Here is a 20,338-nt window from a genome sequence, read left to right as displayed (position 1 = left end):
TTGGTCTGATCGGTTCGCCCCATCGGTTGGACCGGTCGGTGCAGGGTTTCGTCACTGCTGATCGTTTTGACGATGAACGCGCGTTCTAGCACATCTGAGTGTGTTTGGCTCAAATCTGCGTCAACATGTAGACAAGGAGCAGAACGTGTCACGAGCAGGAGTTCAAGGTTTCTGAGCAGCAGTTCGATCGAGCAGCCAGCATGAAGCAACCATCCATGGCACACACCGGTTCTGACCTTGATGAAAGGACCACAGTACCACATACAGAACATATATATACAGCAGCCTCCAAAAGGAACATGTAATAGAGATAAGCCAACAAGAATTATTCAGTTTCAAACTCATTATTATAAGCTTCATTGTGTAGGGATGATCACAATCCAAGCCTTTTGTACATGACCAATCTATTCACGAGTTGAAGAACAAAATATCACTGTACAAATAGTATTTGAACCACCAAAATACATGTGAAACTAACCATAACAGATTTGGTACTATAGCAAGGATGCCATTTACTTGGCTTACAATTACAATCAATCCTTTTGACTTACTTTCTTATTTTCGTGCCTATCTACAAATTTAAAGTTTGCTGAATAATAGATTATTAATATTTGCTATGAAACATAACTGTCACATGTAGGCTCTTCAGAAAATTCCATGCGTAATAGCTGCAAGGAGTCTGGGCATTGGGGGCACATCAAGCTCCTGCAGACCCTCAAGAACCTGTACCACTTCGCCCATTGTTGGACGATCAGACTCATCATCTTGGATGCACCAACATGCAACTCTGCAAACCCTCTCAACCTCCGCCAAATCAAAGTCGCCATGTAACTGTGGATCCACCAAACTGCTCACATCGCCCGCTTGAAGCTTGAGGATAGCTTGCACTGGAAAATAAGCCACATGATGATTGCTGCCTGTGTATACATGTTCATGTGTTTTTCTTTTCCCCGATATGATTTCTAGTAGTACCATACCAAAGCTATAAACATCAACTTTAGGTGTGATTGCAACTCCGCTGAGCCACTCTGGGGCAAGATACCCGACAGTTCCCCTTAATGTCGTTAGAACTCGGCTGAAATCCCTTCCAACAAATGCTGCCATCCCGAAATCTGCAATTTTGGGAATGAAAGATGCATCCAAAAGTATGTTTTGTGGTTTGATATCGCAGTGTATAATGCACTGGCGACAACTGTGATGCAAGTAAGACAATCCTCTAGCAACTCTGACAGCTATTTGATACCTTGCACTCCAATTCAGGACACTATGTTTGCTCCCAAATAGATGGGTATCAAGAGACCCATTTGACATGTGCTCATACACAAGTAGCCTATTATCGCCCTCGCAGCAGAAACCAATCAATCTGACCAAGTTGATATGTTGGATCAATCCGATCGAGCTCACCTCTGCCCTAAACTGCTTCTCTCCTTGCCGGGCACCATCAAGCCTTTTGACTGCTATAATAGTTTGGTCACTTAATACTCCCTTGAATACCGAACCAAAGCCACCCGCTCCTAGTTTTTCTGAGAAACTTTTTGTAGCATGATTCAAATCAGTGTATCTAAAAGTTATAATTGCACCACCACATTGATTGTCAGGTAATGCAACACCATACCACTTAGATTTGTTTCTCCAAATCAGCAACAACAATATGACGAGCATTAGTAACCCAAAACTAATAATGCTTGTTACAAGAATAACTGTAACGACCGGTTTTCTTGTGGTATTCTTTCTCAAATTTTCCAAATTTGTTGCAGCAAGGCGAATGTAAAGAACATCTTCAGAATCATTGTCAATGTCATCATTCTTCTTTACATCAACCAGATCATCATTCCAAATATAACACATGCTATTGTTGTAGGAATAGGCCGTGCAGGAGCAAAAACTGAGACAAGCTTCCATACATTTGTTTTCAGTGGCAGCATCTTTTACGATTTCTGGGTTATTGGGCAATGTAACACGAGCTATGGGGTGGAATATGTCTGTTGAACTTGTCTTGTTTTTCTTCTCAGTGCAATCTAATGGAGTATCTCTGACACACCCTCCTGTGTGATCACCAAGCTCCCAATGCCCAGGTGACTTCTGAGAGAAGCTCTCCATGCAGGCACAAAATGGATTTAAATTACCGCTGCAGACGGTAAATGGTCCACAGGTAGCATATGCCGTGCAGGGAGAAGGAGGATGGGTGTATATTGTTTCCCACGACTGTTTGGCTTGCGACCAAACATTCAGCTTGGTCTGACCAGATATGTCATGTACATAGAAAATGTAAGTTGATTCATTCAGTGAAGTGTACGTGTAGTACTCCTCTTCACTGTTTACGTTGTATTCCACCCTAACCAAACCTCTACTCTTTGGATTTATTTCAAGTGCTGACTGGAGTAACAATACAAGTTTAGGAGCCGACGACCTTACAGTTCCCCAAGACCAAAACACATTAGAGGGGTTCCAGCTCCTATGGACCAATGCCCCATTGATTTGAAGTTCGGTGCAATATGAGCCAGTACCCGGATCAATCAGGCTCTTTCTTGAAATGTACTGACGAGTTAAACCAGTGACCTTATTCCAGCCGATCTTGGCACCCGGAAGCACAAGATCTGTTGGGTAGTCAAAGCTCTCCCACAATGGTACTGGGTTAGATGAATTTTCGCTGATGACAAGGTTTCCACTGTTCAAGAGAACAGCACTAGTGTTTTGCCTGCCGGCTTCTGTACTGTTGACGATGACAGTGGACCAGATTCTAGATTTAGTGGCACCATCTAAGATGACAAGGTTACCATCTCTTGATATTTTGAGGTGTGTGAGGTTGAGCTTGGCATGATGAGTAATTGGATTGTCTCTGTTAGCAACCCACACCGTAGTGAAAACTGGAATCTTATTGTACCATATGCCAAGGTACCAACGGGTGGAGGCTGTGGTGTTGCTGGACTTACTTGCAGTGCTCGGGCCTGGCTCGAGCGTGAAGAAACCGAGCGCGAAGTTGCCATTTCTTGAGACAAGCTTGTCACCGACGAAGAGCTGTTGGCCTACCCTGAGGATGTCATCATTTGCTGCAGCGAAACATGCAGGAGTGTGCAGGGGGGAGACCAGAACTAGTGCACCGAGTAATATGCAGAGGGGAAGCATGGCTGAAAGTAGAAGAGAGGGAAGCAAATTACTGACTCACGATGGTTGAGCGCGTCTGGGTGGTGGTCTTGGCGTTCAGCTGAGTAGGAAGGAGATGGTACATATAGAAGAAAGAGCCTGGCCAATTCAATGAATGTTCTAAATAGATGCAACTTGCCCATGTGCTTAGCGAACCAACCATGTACGGAGTATTGATGTAGATGCGACTTGGTTTTTTTTTTTGTGGAAAACTGCATGCTGGCCAAGTTGATGTACTAGATGGTTGAGTATGACAGCACTACTAAAAACTAGTCATGGATAGTAGTAGGTGTGGATGCAGCTTGACCTCGTGCTCAGCATACGATGGACGTGGAAGACACGGTGACGACATCATTTGATCAACATCCAAGGAGTATGGAGGATTGAATAATTTTACAATCTGGATCCGCCCTTGGATTGGGTAATCACATTTTTGCAAATCTCTCCTCCCACCTCTCTGCGCTCATTCCCTTGGATATTGATCTGATGGCCCTGATTGAAGTTTCCAATAGTTTACACGGAGAGGTTGGTTTGCACCTGATATGTTCCCCTGTTTATTTGAGGATCAAATATTTATTTTTTGAAAAGTCATGTGGGCCAAGTTGATGCTGATTATTGAGTATGACGGGACTACTTAAAAACCATGCATACTGATCCATCAAGGTTAGTTGTAATTTGGTGTGATTACTACCTCGTGTGCTTCTTGTGCCTTTATTTCCTTTTCTCCATGGTCATGCTGACTCATTAGCCCTTACCAGCCACCGGCGGCTCATCAATCTCACCCTCTTCCGCTCTTCGGCTCGCGGGGTAATTCAATCGGAACGGTCCAAAACCGATCTGAATTAAAGTGGGATAGGTGGTGGTTGTTCGGTCCAGTGATCGTCAACTTTGTGTAGATGCTGGTTGCATGCATGGGGTGTGGCACGGGGTCCATGCATGACCGTGTCCATATGGCCTCCGTTTTATTGGATACAATACAAGTAGTAAATGCTAACCGTAAAGGAAAAGGATGTGAAACCATTGTTGTGAGCTGCAGAGCCGGTCCCTTAGGGCTTGTTCGGTTTGGAGGGAATTGAAGTGGGTTGGGAAGGACTACATCGCCAACAAGTCAAAATCCCCCTAAATCCCCTCCAATCCCTCCCAATCCCCCTTGTGGAGGGTATTAACCGAACCAGCCCTTAAGGAATTCTGCAGGAAGGTTAGGCGCAAGAATTTAAGAATGCTAGCTTAACAACTTGAAATTGGTAATAACATCCCTGTCCAAATTCATGCATATGGACCAATGCAAGTTCATCACGGAGTGTCCCTGTCACGGCCCCCAAGTCCCAACTAATCTCAATCAAACGACGTCGCTGGTGTCCTCGATGAAGAGCCCAACGGAACCCGACGATACGATCAGGGGCGGATCCAGCAGGGGGGCTGGGGGGCTCGAGCCCCCCTGCCCCGGAAGCTCCATTGGAGCCCCCCTGAGCCCCCCTTGATTTTTTCCCCTGCCATTGAAGAAAGCTTAAGGTTGAAGATGAACAGTGTGTAGTTGAGCCCCCCCTCCCTTTCTAGTCTGGATCCGCCACTAGATACGATCGAGCATCTCGTTCAGCCTACGCAGCTTTGCCTCCATCCTCGTCATCTAAGCGCAGAGATCACCATGGCTTGATTCGATTTGGGGAAAACATTTGGTGGATTTGGATGGAACTGCTAGGCTCTAATTACCAATTGTTATGGACCTGGATAGCTGAGAATGATAGAATAGTAGAGTTGGGGGGATTTGGGGGAAGAACAGGAAGATCTAGAGGAAGAACAGAGGGAGATTAAGAGGTTTCAATAATCTTCTTCATCGATGGATCGTTCCATATCTCATCTAGGTGTACATACACATGTCCGACTTGGACCAACTCACTCTAGGCTCAGCCAAACATGAAAAAGAGCACGCAGGCTCACAGATAGCAATCACACTATCTGAATCGTCAGATATTTCTAGAACAAAGGGTAGTAGTAGCAGTAGACGCAACATGGCATCATGCTCAGCGGATGAACGGGAAAGACACGGCGAGGACGTCAACAATGTACGCGGGTCAAATATTCCATTCTCGAAAAGACATGCAGGCCAAATTGATGCGGATATTGTTGAGTATGACCAGGGATAGTAGTGGTAGATGTAGATGCACCTTCTCCTTGTGTTCAGCTGATGGAGAGGGAATGAAGACACAGTGCCGACCTCAACGATGCATGTGGTGGGTCAAACCGTACCTGTCTTTTCCGGGAAGGCATGCGGATTGTTGAGTGGCAAGAGAGAGTAGTAGTGGAAGTATAATCCTTTCAAAAAAAAAAGAAGTATAGATGCAACGAACTTGGCCTCATGCATGCTCAGCTGATGGACAACGGGGAAGACACGGCGACCACAAGCATCAACTTAAAAATGAACTAAATCTAACCAAGTACTCCCTCCATACTAAAAAATAAAGCTGTTTTGTATAGCGACATGGTCTCCAGAGCTTAACTTTGACTTATTATTATAAAAATATTTAGCGTAAAGTGATATACTTATATTTTTATAAAAGTATTTTTCAAGACAAATCTATTCATATGATTTTTTGTATTTTGAAACTCAACAACTTAAAAGTTAATCATAATTTATATTTTCCAATGTTTGACCGAATCTTGTCCAAAATGATTTTTTTCGAGTATGAAGTGAGTGTGATCTTATTTCGAAGATCTTGCTGTAAGAAAAACAATGGTAAAAAAATTAATTTGGATGCTTGATTTATAAATGTCTTGATTTGTACGGATCCCCGAGATACACGTTACAAGTGTGATCAACGCTATAGCATGCAGTCGCGCGACTGCAATTATTGGCACACCCCCGCAGGATCGGTGGCATAGTCCAATGGCCGTCTCAGACCGGTCGGCGGTCGTCGTGTGGTCAACGTGCCGTGTTTTAATTGGCTGGAACATGACGCTCCATATCCCGCGTCCAGTACGTGGAGTGCACTGTGGTACTGCTGCAGTCCACGGGTCAACCTACTACTGCTCACGACATTCCTTCCATGGATGACCATTTTAGGTAAAGAAAAGTATACCATATATATTTGTATGGTAAGGTATGCATTTCTCTATCACACAGTACTGAGTTAGGCCCTATTTAGATGGTGAAAAATTGTTGGTTTTGGTAATATAGCACATTTCATTGTTACTTAACAAATAATATCCAATCATTAACTAATTAGGCTTAAAAGATTCATCTTGTGTTAATCAGTTAGACTGTGTAATTAGTTATTTTTTTCAACTGCATTTAATGTTTCATGTATGTGTCCGAATATTTGATGTGATGGATATTGCAGAAATTTTTTTGAGAACTAAACAGGGCCCTAGCTAAGCTGCAACTCATGTTACACGTACGATCTATAATATGATACTATGATACTTTTGAGTAGTAATTTTTAATACATATATATTATTTAGATAAATAAATTATCTGTAATAAAATAAATTTACATGAAGGATTCAATATATTACAGCAACATGATGTCAACCATGTGTTGGCAATCAATATAATTTGCCATACATTGATGGGAAGTTACGGACGCTCTATACATTTAGAGTCAAATGGAGTATAAGCCTATAGTGCCATCAACTTAAGCGACCATTTTTTTAATTACACGGTACAATTTAGACACTCACAACACACGCACACTCATCTTTATGAAAGCACGTACGCAATCTTGCCCATAGAAAAAAATTCCAAAACTGTTTTTTCAATGAAACAGAAAAAATGCTTAACTCATCTTGTAGTTCATCTAATTTCTGACATAGTTCATGAGGACCAGTGGTGGTCACTCCTAGTATGATAAGTGACTGATAACCGTTATGTGTTGATGATTATCTTGGTTGTCGATGGCAGGAGTTGAAATGTGGTGGAACCACCCAAAATAACTTGGATTAGTGCGCTAACCATTGTTGCAAAGGCAACTCTAATCCAACTCGCACGTACCTCGGCAGTTCCTCGAGTAAAATCTCGGTTAAAGCCACGAAAAACCGAGATTAAATAAGCAAACCTCACACGAAGGCGAGTACAGAGAGTACAACAACACGCATTTCATACATCACAGAGTTTTGCAGCAGAAATTTAAAATTATTACAAACCAGTTCTGAAAATAAAACAGTAATACTACCGAAGTTTCAACTACTACAGTTCATCATAGTTTATTTATTCAGTGAAAGGTAAAAACATGATAACTAACGATAACATGACATCTCGATAAAGCCCGTACGAGACATCACTCGGGAGTAGAAGCGTCAGCACCAGCTGAGGATCCATCCCACACCACAGACCAACTCGAAGGTAAAACAGTTAAATTAGCAAACACATCTTCATAAGTAATACCAGAAAACAAAGCCACAAGCAAGCTGAGTATACTAATACTCAACAAAACTTACCCGTCAATGGATATAACTTAGTCCACCTAACTAGACATGCAAGGCTTTTTGGATAGAGGGGTTTGTTTTGCCGAAAAAGCAACTAATAGTAGATCATTACTTTCATATTTTAGCTTTCATATTTCTAATATAATTAACCATTCTAGATGAGCATCTATCTCTAATCATTCATGTTGAAAAACAATTAATCATCCATCAATATTCATTATCATCATCTTCCACTTGTTACTCTATGTAGTAGAAGTGTTAAGCAGTCTCATTAACCGTGAGTGGCGGCCGATTCGAATCGAGTTCTTAATCTTGCAATGCAAACCTAATACACACACATGAGGAACTAAGTCACCCGCACAACATTTCCCCTTTCTTCTTATGTTGCGGGACAGGCCCACCACCCTCGACTACAGAGTACGCAGACTCTGCACCGGCGCATTAGCTAGATGGAACCGAAGTAAAGACAGTGGGGAGGTATGTCCCACGCCACGGTCCAATCGGGTAATTTGCTTACCGATTACTATATTCCTCGGCATGTGGTTAGTACATTCAGACGCTTAACAACTTATACCACATACTGCGACCTTATCCATTTTTCTCTCTACGACGGGGTCCCATGATCCCGTCCATAAGCTTTATATTTGCAGTATGTGGTAAAACAGTCAGACCCTATAATCTCGCGAGTAATAGGACTACTCGACTTTTACCGGTCCTAGTTAGCAGAGCATCTAGTCGAGCTTAACCTCTAGTATTCGAAACATGGGTACCTAGGATCATGCATCTATGGTTTCAACCAACGCCTGAACGTAAATGCACAATAAATAATAGTACAACATAGATTGCATAGATTAAAAATAATAGGCAATAGATGCACCGGGGCTTGCCTTCCTGGGCACTGCTAGCCTTGGGCTCATCCGAACTTTGGTTCGGGTCTTGGATCAACTCAAGGGCATTCACTTGCACATCACCGGTGTCGGCCTCATGCGTTGGCACCAACTCGTAGGTACCGTCAGCGAGATTGGCAGTTTCTATATGAATGCAACAATGAATTTTATTACAACATGATATAAACATATTTCTTTCCTTTACTATAAAGTTGTATTCCAACATAGCATGTTTTGTTGTGGTGATCTTAGTTAACTTTATTTACTGGACAATCATTTATAGAGTAGTTTATATCTTTACTTTGCTTCATAAAATGAACTGGGTGGCAGTTTTTAATTCATATTAAAATACCTGAAGTTATTTGACTATTTCAATTCATAAGCTAGGAATAGTTTCTGTAGCTACAAAATTTATAACAGGTAGTACATCTAATCAGAAACTTGCAGTTTAATTTTTAGCTAAAAATAGTAAAGCATGAATTTATGGAAAATGCTCAAAACAAAATGTACTTAAATGAAAATGGAATTCCACAAAACAAACTACAACACTTATGAAGTTCAAAGTTTCACAGAGAAGTCTACACATGGTCGTAAACATAATGTAAATGTTTTAGAATTTTTCCATTATCAAAACATAAGTAATAAATTCGACAAACTTAAACCATATATAACAAAACTAATTAGCACAAACAGTTCTGAGTGTTTCTGGATCTCAAATTTTTACCAGAACCTACTCTAAGCATGAAGAAGCTACAGTAAAAACATCAGCATTTAAATCCTTATACAATTCAGTATTGCATTTACACATTTAAATACATGCATAAATATTATAGCTAGCTTTTTGTTAAGTAATCATGCTAAAACTTTTTGTACAGCATCTAAACATCTATAAAGTGATTCTGTGAAATTTTAATATACAAACATGCAGTATCAAGACCAGAGAAAAAATGACAAACTAAGCAAGGTGACATCAAGAGTAATTAATATCTCAAGTTATACTCAAGATCTAATTCCCAAACTTTGCATGCAAGGTTATATACTCAAAACCAAGTACTTGTGTAATTTTCACATTTTTTCAGGTAATACAACTATTTATCTCAATATAGTGTCATTTATAATGATTAATTCATAACTCTTGCTACACAACTATAAATATTCAAAGTTGTACAGTGGGATTCGTATACTATTTTAAGAACACAGAAAACATTTCATGTACAATTCTGCAACACAACATCCAGAACTTAAAAGCAAAATAATATGCTAGATCTAGCCAAGATTAGGTTTTTATCTAGTTATAAATGTTAACTGGTGCTCAACTTTTTACACAAATCTAAGCATGGCATGAGGTAGCTACGTACTAAAACTCACACAAAGATACTGAGCAGAACCCCTAGAATAATTTCATCCCTATTATTTTAATCTTTTTCCTAGATTAAAATGCAGACCGAAAATGAAAATGTGGATGTAACAAAACTTGTAGATCCTGTTTCAAGGATTCCAAGACATTTTATTTTGTATTTTTTTCTGATTTTTCTATGATTTTATATGCATTTTCGAATTTTTCTGTTTTGAGGGTATTTTTTTACAGATTAGACCCTGAAGTTTTGTTTCTTCTCACAGGAGGTCCCTGGTCGGGTTTCAGTTCAGCACAGGGGAGGGAAAGGGAGGCACCGTTCCCGCGAAGTCCGGCCCTGGAGGCGAGGGTAAAGTTGGGGGAAATAGAGAGGGGCTCAAGGCGCACTCATAGCTCATCGGGAGAGGGCCGTTGGAGGGCTCCCCGCGGTGGCCGGCGGACGGCGGCGGCACTCTGGTGGAGAAATGAAGGGGAGGCCGGGCTCAGGAGCTTCAAGGGGACGAGGGCGAGCTAGTGGTGCGGTTGGATTTGGGGATGTGGGGGCGGAGCGGCCGGTCCGCGGTGAGCTCGAGCTCGCCAGCGTTAGTGGCAGCGGGGCGGTTTGGGCGTGCGCGCAGGGGCAAGGCCTCCCTTTTATAGGCAAAGGAGGAGCGAGAGGAAGTCTTGGGGGTGCCGTTTGATGTCATGGAGGGCTGGTTCGGCGCTCGGGATGGGCGGACGGCGGTGCAACGGCGCCGATGGCGACGGCGCGGCTCGGCTAGCTCGGCAGGACATCGTGGTGCCCAGTCAAGTGGTCCGGGGCGCGTGTCGCGCATCCACGGGGCCAGCTGGGGCATCCAGAGGCGAAACCGGGGGAAGAATCGAGCAAACCCGGAGGGGTTTGCCGTCCCCGGGGCGCCGGCGTACGCCGTGAGGGAGGAGAGAGATAAGGTCAATGGTATTTTCGTAAATAACTCGAAGCTCAAGATTCAGTTTACAGAATTCAATTTTTCTCCCACTTTTTGGTCTCGAATGAAAAACTTTTGAATACCATTTTTGTTCAGTTTTTCGAGATCTACCACTTTCGTTTCAGGCACTTTTCATTTAAGCAATGGTTTGTGAGTTATTCCAAAGAATTCAAAAACTCCATAAATGGATCAATTTAATTAGCTTATTTGAGTTGCAATTTTGGCCCACTTCCAATTAAACACATGTGGCTAATTGTACCAGATTTTTTGTGTACATTATTTTGGTAAGATTATTTGTACATGAAATATAGTTAGATCCTTCTTTAATTGCCCTCACATCGTGAAACTATTATTTGAATTTGAATTTCAATTGCCTTTTGTTGCTTTTAATAATGGTTTGCTTTCTCATTAATTCTTCCCTTTGTTCTAATTTGTCTATTAATGACTTTTGAAAACTAGGATGTCACATGAAACCCAAGTGAAAGGTTCAGGGATGAACGTGAGTAGACTTAGACTGACAGACCAGAAGAGGCCGGGCAGAGTCACGGGAGTCCACATAGTGCATGGACCAACAAGGAAGAAAGAGAGAAGGATGCGACGGCATTGGGCTGAGTTGGCAAGGGCAATGGTGAAGTCAAGTAGGCGTCCCGTGCGCCGGGCGCACGCGAAAGATTCGAAGGCGTCAAGTGCGGCGGAGGCTAGACACGCATCGTCATCGGCAAGGTCGCGTGGGGCCAAGCGGAGATGGACGGTTTGTGGTTCGGGCCTCAAAACCACCGTGCAGGGCAAGTTTCCCGGTTTGGGTCACAAAATCGGGGCGCATCCAATGTGGCCAGATTGCTGAGGCGGAGTGCATGTGGTGCCATCGTGAAGCTTGTGTCGAGGCGAAGCAAAGTCGTGAAGGCAGCGTGTCCATCTGATGCTCCTACAAAAAGATGAACTATTTTACCCCTACATGAGTAGTTATCTTAGTTATTAGCATATGGGTATTTTCGTCTTTCGCCAAATACCTTATATGAATAGACATGGCTAGTTGGAGGCACTACTAGATTTTCCCCCTAATACAACGCACGAAATGTGTTGCAATATGCCATATTTGGTTGCAATAGCCGCAATTGCAACCAATTTATTTCGTAAAAAAACGCAGCTATATGTCTCGCTGCATTAGCCTGTAGCGACACATGTCTTTTTTTTTGTTGCATTAGTTTTTCTATTACAACACAATGAGGCGTTGCAACTAGCATCTACGGGTTCGCTTGTGTTGGTTGCAAATTATCATATTGTGACGCATCTGCTGTTGCGAGAGGTGCAATTGCATCGTACCCAACGCGTTGCAATTCCTAAAATATTGCGTTGCAAAGTATTGTATTGCTTCATTCTAGTTGTGGTTGCTATAGGGGAAACACCTCTATTGCCACGATAGTGTTTTGGGTGCTATATGTGGTTCCCTCTTTTACCACGAAGTTGATTTCGATGCTATAGGTGGTGTTGTCTATTGCCACGAAAGTTGTTTGGGTGCTATATGTGGTTCCCTCTATTACCACGAAATTGATTACGGTGCTATAGGTGGTGTCCTCTATTGCCACGCAGATGGTTGTTATAGGTGGAACATTCTATTACCACCAAAATGAATTCTCTGTTGCAAAGAATGGTGTTGCTGCCATAGTTTTGTAGCTCGCCATGTCTATTCTGCCATGCTCATATATTTGTAGCAGCAATAATTTAAAACATGAAAATATAGGATCATATAATAATTATGCATTTATAATTCATGAAACAACATTCAACCATTCACTGATAAATTCCATGACACACGATCAGTACTGAAATACTAATAAGTTTTCAACAGGACATTGTTTGAACACATAGTAGAGTGACTTCAAGACGATCCCATCACTTGATCAGCAAAGGGTGACTTCAAGAAGGTCTCATCACCTGATTGCTCCATTCGAAATGGCCTAGTCTCCTGAAAAGAATGAATAACATTTTTAAGCATCAAATAATCTGTAAGGCTGACTCCAGCGGCTCCCGGTTGCGGATGCGGAAAGGGCAGGTGTTTCCGCAGGGAGGACCACATGTAAGGCTGCGCAAAAGAAGTGGCTCTCCAGCGGACTGCGGGTGTGGATGCGGAGCTGTAGGCGGGCGTTGAGAGTGGCGCCAAAAGGCAGCGGCGGTCTTGACCTTGGCGGGAAAGGGACCGGCGGGCGCGAAAGGCCGGAGCACCGAGGAAGGGAGGTGCCGACGCGGTCCAGGCAGGCTGTGTGCTCGGCGGCGACATTGGTCTTGTCCCCGGGCCCGGCGGCGCGTCGCTGTCCGGCGCGGCGCCCGTGGGATTCTCCTCCCTGGTGGCAGTGGGATTGCGAGCGAGGTCATCGAGGAAGACCGAGGTGAGTAGCTCCAGTCCATCCATTGGTACTTTGATGCAGCTGTATCTTATTTGGGGATCTTGATTGTAGATGTGGAGTTAACTGTTGGATTATAGTAAAATGTTGAAATATTAGGCTCAATTGTTGATTTCGTTGCAGTATGTCGTCTTCCCGCAAGCGACGTGCTCGGCATCAGCAAGCGCAAAACTTCTATGTTGAGCAACAGCTCTTGACAGGCAACGATAGTTGAGGTAATGCGCAACGATGAGGAGACCCAACCACGCCGTGGCTCTGTCCCTGGTAGGAAGACAGTACCGAGAAACAAGTACGAAGGGTACCATCGGTTGATGTCTGATTATTTCTATGACCCCCCTGTGTTTGATGAAATGTTCTTTCGGCGCCGGTGAGTGATTGGCATGTCCATGTCCATTGATTACTTGATGTTATAGGTGGCCTAAGTCATGAGCTTCATTTGATATAGGTTCCGCATGATGAAGCATATGTTCTTGGACATATGCCACGCGGTGTCGGCAAAGAATGACTACTTCAAGCGTAAGTGTAACGCCGCCGGTCTTCCTGGTTTCACAACCGTTCAAAAGGTAACAGCAGCGTTGCGTATACTTGCATACGGGGGTGCTGCAGATCGCCTTGATGAGTACTTTCATATGTATGCTTCCATACGGTCCCAGTACATAGGATGAGCGTGAACGAGCTTCGTCTCTTTTGATTTTGAGGGCAGTACATATGTATGCTTCCATACGGTCCCAGTAGGCTTGAAGTGCCTGGTTCACACCAACAATAGGATCCTTGCTCACAGTCAAGTAAGCTGCGCACATCACTTCGTCCTCAACGTGACTGAAGTTCTTGGTTCGCTTTGGTGCCCCCTTGGTTGCCCGCTGGGGTGCCCCCTTGGGTGCACGCCTCCGGGATGCCTTTTTCGGTCCCGGTTCTGCAACCGGTTCTTCTTGTCCCTGCGAAAAGAAAAAAAAATTAGTGCTTATCCATGTCACTAAACCAATAAGGATGAAATCAAAGTCACCTACCATGTCAGAGGAGTCATGCATTCCTGCTGGCACTGATCGTTCCCCTATTTCTATTCCAGGGGTGTAACTAAACTCACGTGTTGGCACATTGGCAATTGCAAGGTTCTCCCCAGCATCCATGGCTGCCCACTCATCCTCCATTGATGTCGTGGTGCTATGGGTTGATAAAAAAAATAAGACAACACATTCAACATTGTGCATGGAAGGGTATCACACAACAGTTCAATGCATAAACAACAACTTCCGATAATGGCACCAAATATAGTTCAATCACAAATGACCAAGTAGCCGACCCTAGAACCGTCCACAAACAGTCACATAACATAACCACAAGCATTCATGTTCCTGAAATAAGCAGGAAATTAACACATCACTTAAACACGCTACAGCAAACTAACTCATCACTTAAACAAGCATTGTGCTAGCATGAATGAATGCATGGATCCACACGGTCCATATTCCACATACGTAGATCTGTCCCTACTGGACTCATTCCACATGGATTCACAGGTCAATCCAAGCATGGCCCCAAACCATAGCCTTCCCGTCGCGAAACCACAGCCTAATCATGGCCCCAAACCCAGCCTGCCGCCAAACCCTACCCGGCCAAAACTACCCACATCACATATCCATACCCACAAAATCCACCTGCCTTGGACACAACGAAGCATACGTACCTTGGACGAACGACCACCGGTGTGGTCGACGAGGAGCCGCTACCAGGAGATCCGCCGCCAACGGATCGAGTTCCCCGCGCCCTCTCCCCCCACGAACGCTCCGCGTCGCCGCTAGCAGCCCGCCGTCCCCTACGCTTGCGGCCCTTCGACTCCAGCGCTTCTCCACATCCGCCGCCGCGCTCGGGGGACGAGAGCGACGGCTTCGAACCGTAGGCGACCGGCGACTTCAAGCGACGGGCGAGCGGCGGCTTCGAGCGGCACCTTCCAGCGGCGGGCAAGCGACGACATGGAGCGGCGGACGAGGGCGGAGGGCTGATTTGGTGGCGGCGGCAGGTGGATTTGGAGGAGACGAGCTATCCACCCGTTGGAGCGAAGCGAGTCACGGGCAACGGTTGGAAAGGATGCACAGATGAGAGAGAACGCACTGATATGCGCAGCCCGCGGCCCCCCTTCGCATTCCCCGCACCGCATGCGCAACTTGCTGGAGTACCTACAGTGTCGACTTGTTGCGGATTTTACGCATCCGCAGCGCGTTGAGGGAGACGCTGGAGTCAGCCTAATAATGGAAAGGGTGCAACAACAGCATGTAGCGAACCAAAGTTTCATTGCGAACCATAAAATTATCAGAATGTAGCTAAAGTATGTTTAACTTTTATCATTGCAGATATAATTCTAAAAAATAGTTGCATCTAAGGACTCAATTTCATGCAGTTAGACAAACACATATAGTTGATGCTGAAAAACTGAATCTATTTTGTTTCGAGCAATGCTACCAATACATCAGCTACAGAAGTATTTCCGTGAACATGAAGCTAATGAAATGTGCAGCACTGGCTAGCAATGATCCTTGCATATGATCCTCAGCCTGAAAAGAGCACATTGTCAAAATGTCAAATACTTTCAGTCAGCAATATTTGCAATAAAAGGATTTGTGAATCCAATGGTATCAAATCATAACAGCAAGTAATGCTCTAAGTTACTACTAGAATTTAAAGTAGAATCAAATTTGAATAGATCGCCGTAATATCAACTTTACATGAAAAAAGTTACTTTGCCAAAAAAAAAATCCATGCATATCAATGAAAAATACGACAAACAAATGACATTATCGGTGCTCACTCAAAGCTGTCCAAGACTTCTGCCAACATCTGAAATGCATGCCAGAGTACTAGCACAAATGGAAAATGGAATTATCCAAAATCTATCCCACATGAATCCACCCACGAAGATCCCAATTACTGACCGCATCTATAATCACTCATAAATCATATATCTCAACAGGAACAGCGCACTGTAAGATGCATTTCAGTGCTCTCTAATCTCTACTCTCTACTCTCTAAAAGAACATATCAGAGTTTCAGGACAGCAGAGGGACCGAAGGAGAGGAGAGTATTACCTAGATCTCAAGGCATATTTCTGACTTGCTATCTTTTTGCCTGTTGAGGATCCATTTCGTCAAACACTTCAATTGCAGGTAAAACAAATATCTTAGGATTGGGGCTCACAGAAATGTCCGGTGTGGCTGTGCTAGCTGGTCCAGTTATCTTGTAGCATTGTGCAGATTATGCACATGTTGTCTTCTTGCCTGCATGAATTAATCACCAAAACTAATAACAATAAGCATAGGAATATGACTTAATATTCTGAAACTTATACTGCACATATGCAATATGAACTATTTATTAGCAGTATTGTTTTTCAGTACTCGCCATAGAAAAAGGAGTTCTAGTAATTTGTTCCATATGATAGATATAAATGAAACAGATAGACACCTTTCCCTGAATGTTCTATCTTCTTTCAGTCAATTCTAACATAAAACTAATTAAAAAAACAGTTGTCCTACTTCCTGTGCTTCCTTTTGCACTCATCCTCTGCAACAAAAACCTGGCCAGTGAAATAAATTCTTTTGATCAGTTCTATTCCTGACATGTCAAATAAACATATTCTTTTGATCAGTTCTATTCATGGACATGTCGAAATAAACAGTACAACAAATGCAACAGTTGCAGGCCAAATGGAGATTCAAATAATAAGCTAAGATGATGAGACGAGAAATAAATAAAAAAAGGCAAATGCCCTGGAAAAAAAATGTCTGCTACCATTAGATAAATAAAGTGATGATGACACTGCTTATTTATTCACCTGTTCTCCCTCTTTCTTCTAAATGCGGTCTGAATCAAGGTGTGCCTAATGGTCTTGATAAGAAGACTTGGAAAAAAAATCGCATGCTGAACATTGAACAGACACAAATCTAAAATGCTTCAAATTTGGGAACCTACGTGAATTGTAAGCAAGGAATCAACATATAAACTTCACAGGATTGCAAGGGAACTGTATTACGACATGTCTGACAAATTGATTATAAGAAAGCGTAAAGTTGCACTTTCAGACAAGTCAGTGTGGGCTTTTAGACATCATAATGCACTAGTCATCTTGATACCATGTGAACTAACAATACAACTACCAGATGAACAGACCATAAATAAAGGAGTGATCAACATCAAAATACTGAAAGAGACAAAGAGTGGAACACCCAGAACATCAGTATATGGTCACTACAAAAAAGATATGGCTATGGCTTGTTCATCTCGAAGCACTGCGACAATCTCCGCAAATGTTTTCCCACATAATCATGATGACAGTAAAACTAGGATGCAGAACCAGCAGGTGTAGTACAGCTTTGCAGCAAGTACAGAGACTGAATCACAAGAAGCTGTACTGATGAAACCAGAACAAAAGTAACAGGTTTGATCAATGAACAAAGCTTTGTAAGGTAGAGAGCTAACTAGTAGTGCACGGCCAAGTAGCTATCCTTGCAAAGCAAAATATTCATTATCTATTTTTGACTGAAAACATAATTCGCATGATATCGCCTCTTGAAATTGGATATGTTTAATCCCCCCTCTCGGTGCGTACACACCAACCTGCAAATCAGATCAGCAAGGCAGCAATGCCTGTTGTTATCTTGAGCAGAAACATCAGTTGACATCACAGGGTTAGCTGGGGTCAGCAGCCCCTGAAACCGACATAAACCATAACCGATGAACGCTGATGCCAGGCCAGTGAAGGTCAGACTGATCCAAGATGGCTGAAAGCAAAGTTAATTCGTTGGAACGAGGGGGAGCATTATCTAGATGCGCAAGGGAGGTGGAGAGAGAGAGAGAGAGCCCGAGGACGACGACGTTACCTGCGGAAGGGAGGGAGAGACCGAGAGAGCCTGAGGACGAGATGAACGGCGGCCGATCTTGGAGAGGAGCGCCACGCCGGCCCGTCGTAGTGGCGGCGGTCCAGGGTCCTCGTGGCGGCGGCGGCCCACCCGGCACTACGGGTGGGGAGCGGCAGCGTTGCGGCTAGCAGGCGGCAAGGTGCCTGGAGGGGCTGCGCTGTTGTATGACTCGCAAGGAGAGGCAGGGGCGGCTACAGGCTAGGGTTTGGAATTGGATGGAGCCGGGTGAGTAGAAGGGTGCGAGGGGACGACGCGGCGGCCGGCAGATGCGAACGGGAGGAGGCGCCTGGGGTTAGGGAAGGAGATGGGAGGAGGCCGGAGGGTGCTGCGGCGGTTTGGAGCTGAAGGGAAATCAGAGAAGGAGGAGCCGCCAGTTAGAGGCAAGAGACATAGCGCTAGGGTTTTCAGCCAATCTGCATCTGGGGATCGATCCGAAAATAGTTGGATAGGAGATAGACGGAAGTTGGGCCTGCACTTCAGCCCGTTTAACGTTATTCTCTTTTATTTACTATTTATTGCACTATTATAAAGTATCATATAAAAATAATTATCTTATATATATTAATATATTTTTTATATGTAATATACTAAATGATGTCAAATGAAAAAGTCATGAATTTGGAGTTAGTATGAGGGAGAAACACTAGTTACAAGTTTTAATTAGACATTAAAAAAAAGAGAAATTATTCTTGTTCGTCACTTGTTCTTGATGAACAGGTGATTTTTCTTTTTAATCTCTAATTAAAACTTATAACTAGTCTTTCTCCCTCATACTAACTCCAAATTCGATGATATTTTTTGTTGAATTTTTCTAAAAACATGCTCTATCATTTTAGGTTGTGAATAGTTAGATGTGGCAAAATTTGAATTACTCAAAATTTTGAATTTCAAAAAAACATCTAAGAGCAAGATTTTTGAACCCTAAACGATGTCAAATGAAAAAGTTGTATAACTCATCAAGATCTACAAACCTTACTTAGGTCATTACTCCATTTGATAAAGTTTGAACAATCCAAATTTTGAATTTCAAAAAATGGCATCTAGCATCAAGTTTTTGGAACACCAAATGATGTCGAATGAAAAAGTCATGAATACCAAATATTCATAACTCATCATGATCTGCAAACTTTATATATGTCACTTTTCCATTTGACAAAGTGGTTATAAGATATAGTACAAATTCCACAAACCCCTCACATAGTTCTATGAACTATGTTAGAGAATAGTAATATTTTTACTAAATAGTATTACCACTGTCGAAAATGACAAAATGACCTAAATAAAGTTTGTCCATCTTGATGAGTTATGAAACTTTGGTATTCATGACTTATTCATTTGACATCATTTAGTGTTAAAAATAATCTTGCTTTTACTTGTCATTTTTTGGAATTCAAAATTTGAATTGTTCAAATTTTGTCACATGAAGATATGACCAAAGTCAATGCCATAAATTGATAGAGCATGATTTTAGAAAATTTTAGGAAAAAACCATCAAATTCGGAGTTAGTACGAGGGAGAAAAACTAGTTACAAGTTTTGACTACTGATTAAAAAGAGAAAATCTTGTGTTCATTCATGTTCTTGATGTTTCTGTGTGGCTCAATTCTACATCTACGTGTATTTGCTTAAAAAGGTAAAAAATTGCTATTTCACAAAATAAGGAGTGGTGTGGTGGTATGACTTTTCATTTTACTTTAAGAGATCTTAGGTTCGATCCCCATGCGTAACATATTTTTTCAAGTTTGTTTTATTAGATTTATTGTGGTTTTATTAATAAAAAAAATGAAACACTCTAACACAACACAAATCGATTCTTGTCTAGTGGTTTGCACACTTGACTTTTGTTCCAAAGGTCTCAGGTTCGATCCCTGTGTGTCACATTTTTTTTCAAGTTTGTTTTAAAGGATTTATTATAGTTCACCTGATAAAAAGAAATAAAACACGCTAGTACAATATGAACTGATGCTTGTCCTAGTAGTCAACGTACTTCACTTTTATTCCAAAGGTCTCAAGTTCAACTCCCATGTGCCACATATTTTTTCAAGTTTGTTTTACAAAATTTATTGCTGTTCAGTTAATAAAAAGAAATAAAACACCTTAATATGACACAACCTGATGCTTGTCCTAGTGGTTTGGGCACTTCATTTTTGTTCTAAAGGTCTCAAGTTCGATCCCAGAGCATGCATTTTTTTTGCCAATTTATATCATGCTCTACTGTTGGGGCAAGTCAATTTTTGAAGTAACTAAACGTGACACCGCCATATAGTCACACA

The 20,338-nt window shown here is 42.6% G+C and overlaps 2 protein-coding genes and 1 long non-coding RNA gene across 3 annotated transcripts; all 3 read right to left on the bottom strand.

The window, feature by feature from the left end:
• Positions 1 to 328: 328 nt before the first annotated feature.
• On the bottom strand, positions 329 to 3,231 carry LOC120644070 (G-type lectin S-receptor-like serine/threonine-protein kinase At2g19130). Its single transcript, XM_039920622.1, has one exon. It carries the CDS (start codon positions 3,124 to 3,126, stop codon positions 646 to 648), a length of 2,481 nt encoding a protein of 826 aa, XP_039776556.1. The 5' UTR covers positions 3,127 to 3,231; the 3' UTR covers positions 329 to 645.
• A 9,402-nt stretch (positions 3,232 to 12,633) lies between these two features.
• Positions 12,634 to 14,304, bottom strand: LOC120645514. The gene is made up of 3 exons (XM_039922296.1): positions 14,164 to 14,304; positions 13,666 to 14,091; positions 12,634 to 12,720 (listed from the first exon to the last, which is right to left on the bottom strand). Exons 1-3 carry the CDS (start codon positions 14,302 to 14,304, stop codon positions 12,634 to 12,636), a joined length of 654 nt encoding a protein of 217 aa, XP_039778230.1.
• Positions 14,305 to 15,427: 1,123 nt separating this feature from the next.
• Positions 15,428 to 18,491, bottom strand: LOC120644069. The gene is made up of 4 exons (XR_005663383.1): positions 18,028 to 18,491; positions 16,346 to 17,928; positions 16,237 to 16,276; positions 15,428 to 15,705 (listed from the first exon to the last, which is right to left on the bottom strand). It is a non-coding gene; the product is annotated as an uncharacterized LOC120644069 (long non-coding RNA).
• Positions 18,492 to 20,338: the final 1,847 nt, after the last annotated feature.

The sequence above is a fragment of the Panicum virgatum genome, chromosome 8K (genome assembly GCF_016808335.1).
Source record: "Panicum virgatum strain AP13 chromosome 8K, P.virgatum_v5, whole genome shotgun sequence".
Lineage (NCBI taxonomy): Eukaryota > Viridiplantae > Streptophyta > Magnoliopsida > Poales > Poaceae > Panicum > Panicum virgatum.
The sequence above is the reverse complement of the archived record's forward strand: the minus strand, read 5'-3'. Positions and strand labels throughout refer to the sequence as shown.

Coding starts and splice junctions, on each gene's coding strand:
- LOC120644070 (XM_039920622.1), bottom strand. CDS start 3,126: ATGCTTCCCCTCTGCATATTACTCGGTGCACTAGTTCTGGTCTCCCCC.
- LOC120645514 (XM_039922296.1), bottom strand. CDS start 14,304: ATGGAGGATGAGTGGGCAGCCATGGATGCTGGGGAGAACCTTGCAATT. Junction 14,092..14,163: donor TGCATGACTCCTCTGACATG/GTAGGTGACTTT, acceptor TTCTTTTCGCAG/GGACAAGAAGAACCGGTTGC. Junction 12,721..13,665: donor GCGTTACACTTACGCTTGAA/GTAGTCATTCTT, acceptor CATTCTTTTCAG/GAGACTAGGCCATTTCGAAT.